Source organism: Echinops telfairi, unplaced genomic scaffold (genome assembly GCF_000313985.2).
Source record: "Echinops telfairi isolate 266 unplaced genomic scaffold, ASM31398v2 ScPeMD7_6;HRSCAF=24_0, whole genome shotgun sequence".
Taxonomy (NCBI): domain Eukaryota; kingdom Metazoa; phylum Chordata; class Mammalia; order Afrosoricida; family Tenrecidae; genus Echinops; species Echinops telfairi.
The window spans coordinates 513,642-515,186 of NW_022103902.1; the positions used below are offsets into that span (position 1 = coordinate 513,642).

The 1,545-nt window shown below is 46.4% G+C and overlaps 1 protein-coding gene across 1 annotated transcript in view; it reads left to right on the plus strand.

Annotated features, from left to right (window-relative positions):
• The first annotated feature begins 425 nt into the window (after positions 1 to 425).
• The window catches only part of ADGRG7 (adhesion G protein-coupled receptor G7), a 74,161-nt gene continuing 73,041 nt past the window's right edge, over positions 426 to 1,545 (plus strand). The window contains exon 1 of the mRNA XM_004706454.2: positions 426 to 545. Coding sequence (XP_004706511.1) covers positions 426 to 545 — 120 coding nt within the window. The remainder of the gene's footprint in view (positions 546 to 1,545) is intronic.

A 1,545-nucleotide genomic window follows, 5' to 3' on the forward strand; every position in this document is an offset into this window, starting at 1 on the left:
GAAGCAGACGTAGGCTCCACTGCTTCCTCTCTGTTTTACTATTATTAGTACTGTTATTTCCTTTTCTGTTCCATTGCTTCACGTTCTTGCTTGTCCTAACATTTACACTTTGGCCCTTTTGCTTGGTCCCTCCCTCTTCTTTATTGCCTTGCGTTATCGTTGTTTCCCCACAACTCTGCTCACTCTTTTCGTGCTCTCACCTGGCGAAGGGGAGGATTTTGCTAGCAGAGCATGAACTTCACATCAGGGGCTTCAGCTCCACATCACCATCAACTGCAAGAATCCTAAAAAATGAGGACATCTGCCTGATCGCTGAAAGGAGGGGTTACTTTAATTGTTAAGATTAGTTTCTGAGTCAAGAGGCTCAGGAAGACACGGAGCTAGTTGTTTTTCATCCAGGAGTGGATCTGTGGTTTGGCTTCACTATGGTTTCCTGTCGCATCTGTGGCCTCAGAGAGCTGGTCGCCATAGCATGTGGGCTGCTGACCACCATCGTCTTGGGACTGGGCATTTGGAGGTCGGTGGTCTGGCTCCAGAGAGGTAATGTAGTCCTACCTTTGCTTTGCACAGTGGAGGGCATCATGCCTCTGCCCTTGCCGCCAAACACACCAGCACAGGAAAGCAGTGTCAGCCGAGGCTGCCCAGCAAGGCGCCATGCACGAAATAGAAAGACAAGGGACTATTGATGGCTGAGCCACACGTGAGCGAGTGTGCAAATGTGCAAGGTGGAGAACAACATGGCTGAGTTGGTTTCTTTATGCTCTTGATAAAATTAATCATCGACTAATAATTAAAATGATTCATAGTTCAGGGTGGGGTTTATTTAAGCAAATCAAAAATAAATAAATAGTGAAGAGCACACCCACAAACTCTTGTCATCAAGCATGTAGAATGAAATTTCATTTCAAGCAAGTTATGCAGGCTATCACGAGAGTGGTAAACTGTCTAGGTGTAGAGCACTACTAAAAAATTGAGATAATTTAAAAACATTTATAACATTGTAACAAAAAGTGGAGTAACAATTTCCCTTGTTATTTCAAATACAAATCATATTTGAGACCTGCTGTATTCTGTGTGGTAAGGGTGGGTAAAATAAGGTTGTCAAGAATACCCTCCCTCAGGAATTTACAACGGGCTTTCCATAGTCTTAACGGCAGTTTCTTGGGCTGTGGAGGGTTAGTGAAGAAAGAAATTCAAAGCTGGGTCTGCTGACATTCCCTTTAGTAGAAACCCCAGGGGACGTTTCTCATAAGCAATGAGTAAGTAAGAGGAAAGAATGCCAACGAAGCCAGGCCCACAGACGTCCATGTGCAGGACGGAGGGTGGGGAAGCAGCAGAGGACCTACGGGCATGCCGACATGATCTCCTTCTGGAGGCAGAAGGGGCACTCGGCTGGTGAGGAAGTGGTCGTCTTGATGTGATGTTGATGAAGCTGGTAAGGGGAATGTTTCACAGAACTGTAGAGAAAACTGCCTCAGCCCACTGGAGATCCCCTTGCAGAGGGGTCTCGGGGAGGAGACAGCCAGTCAGGGTGCGATGTAGCAA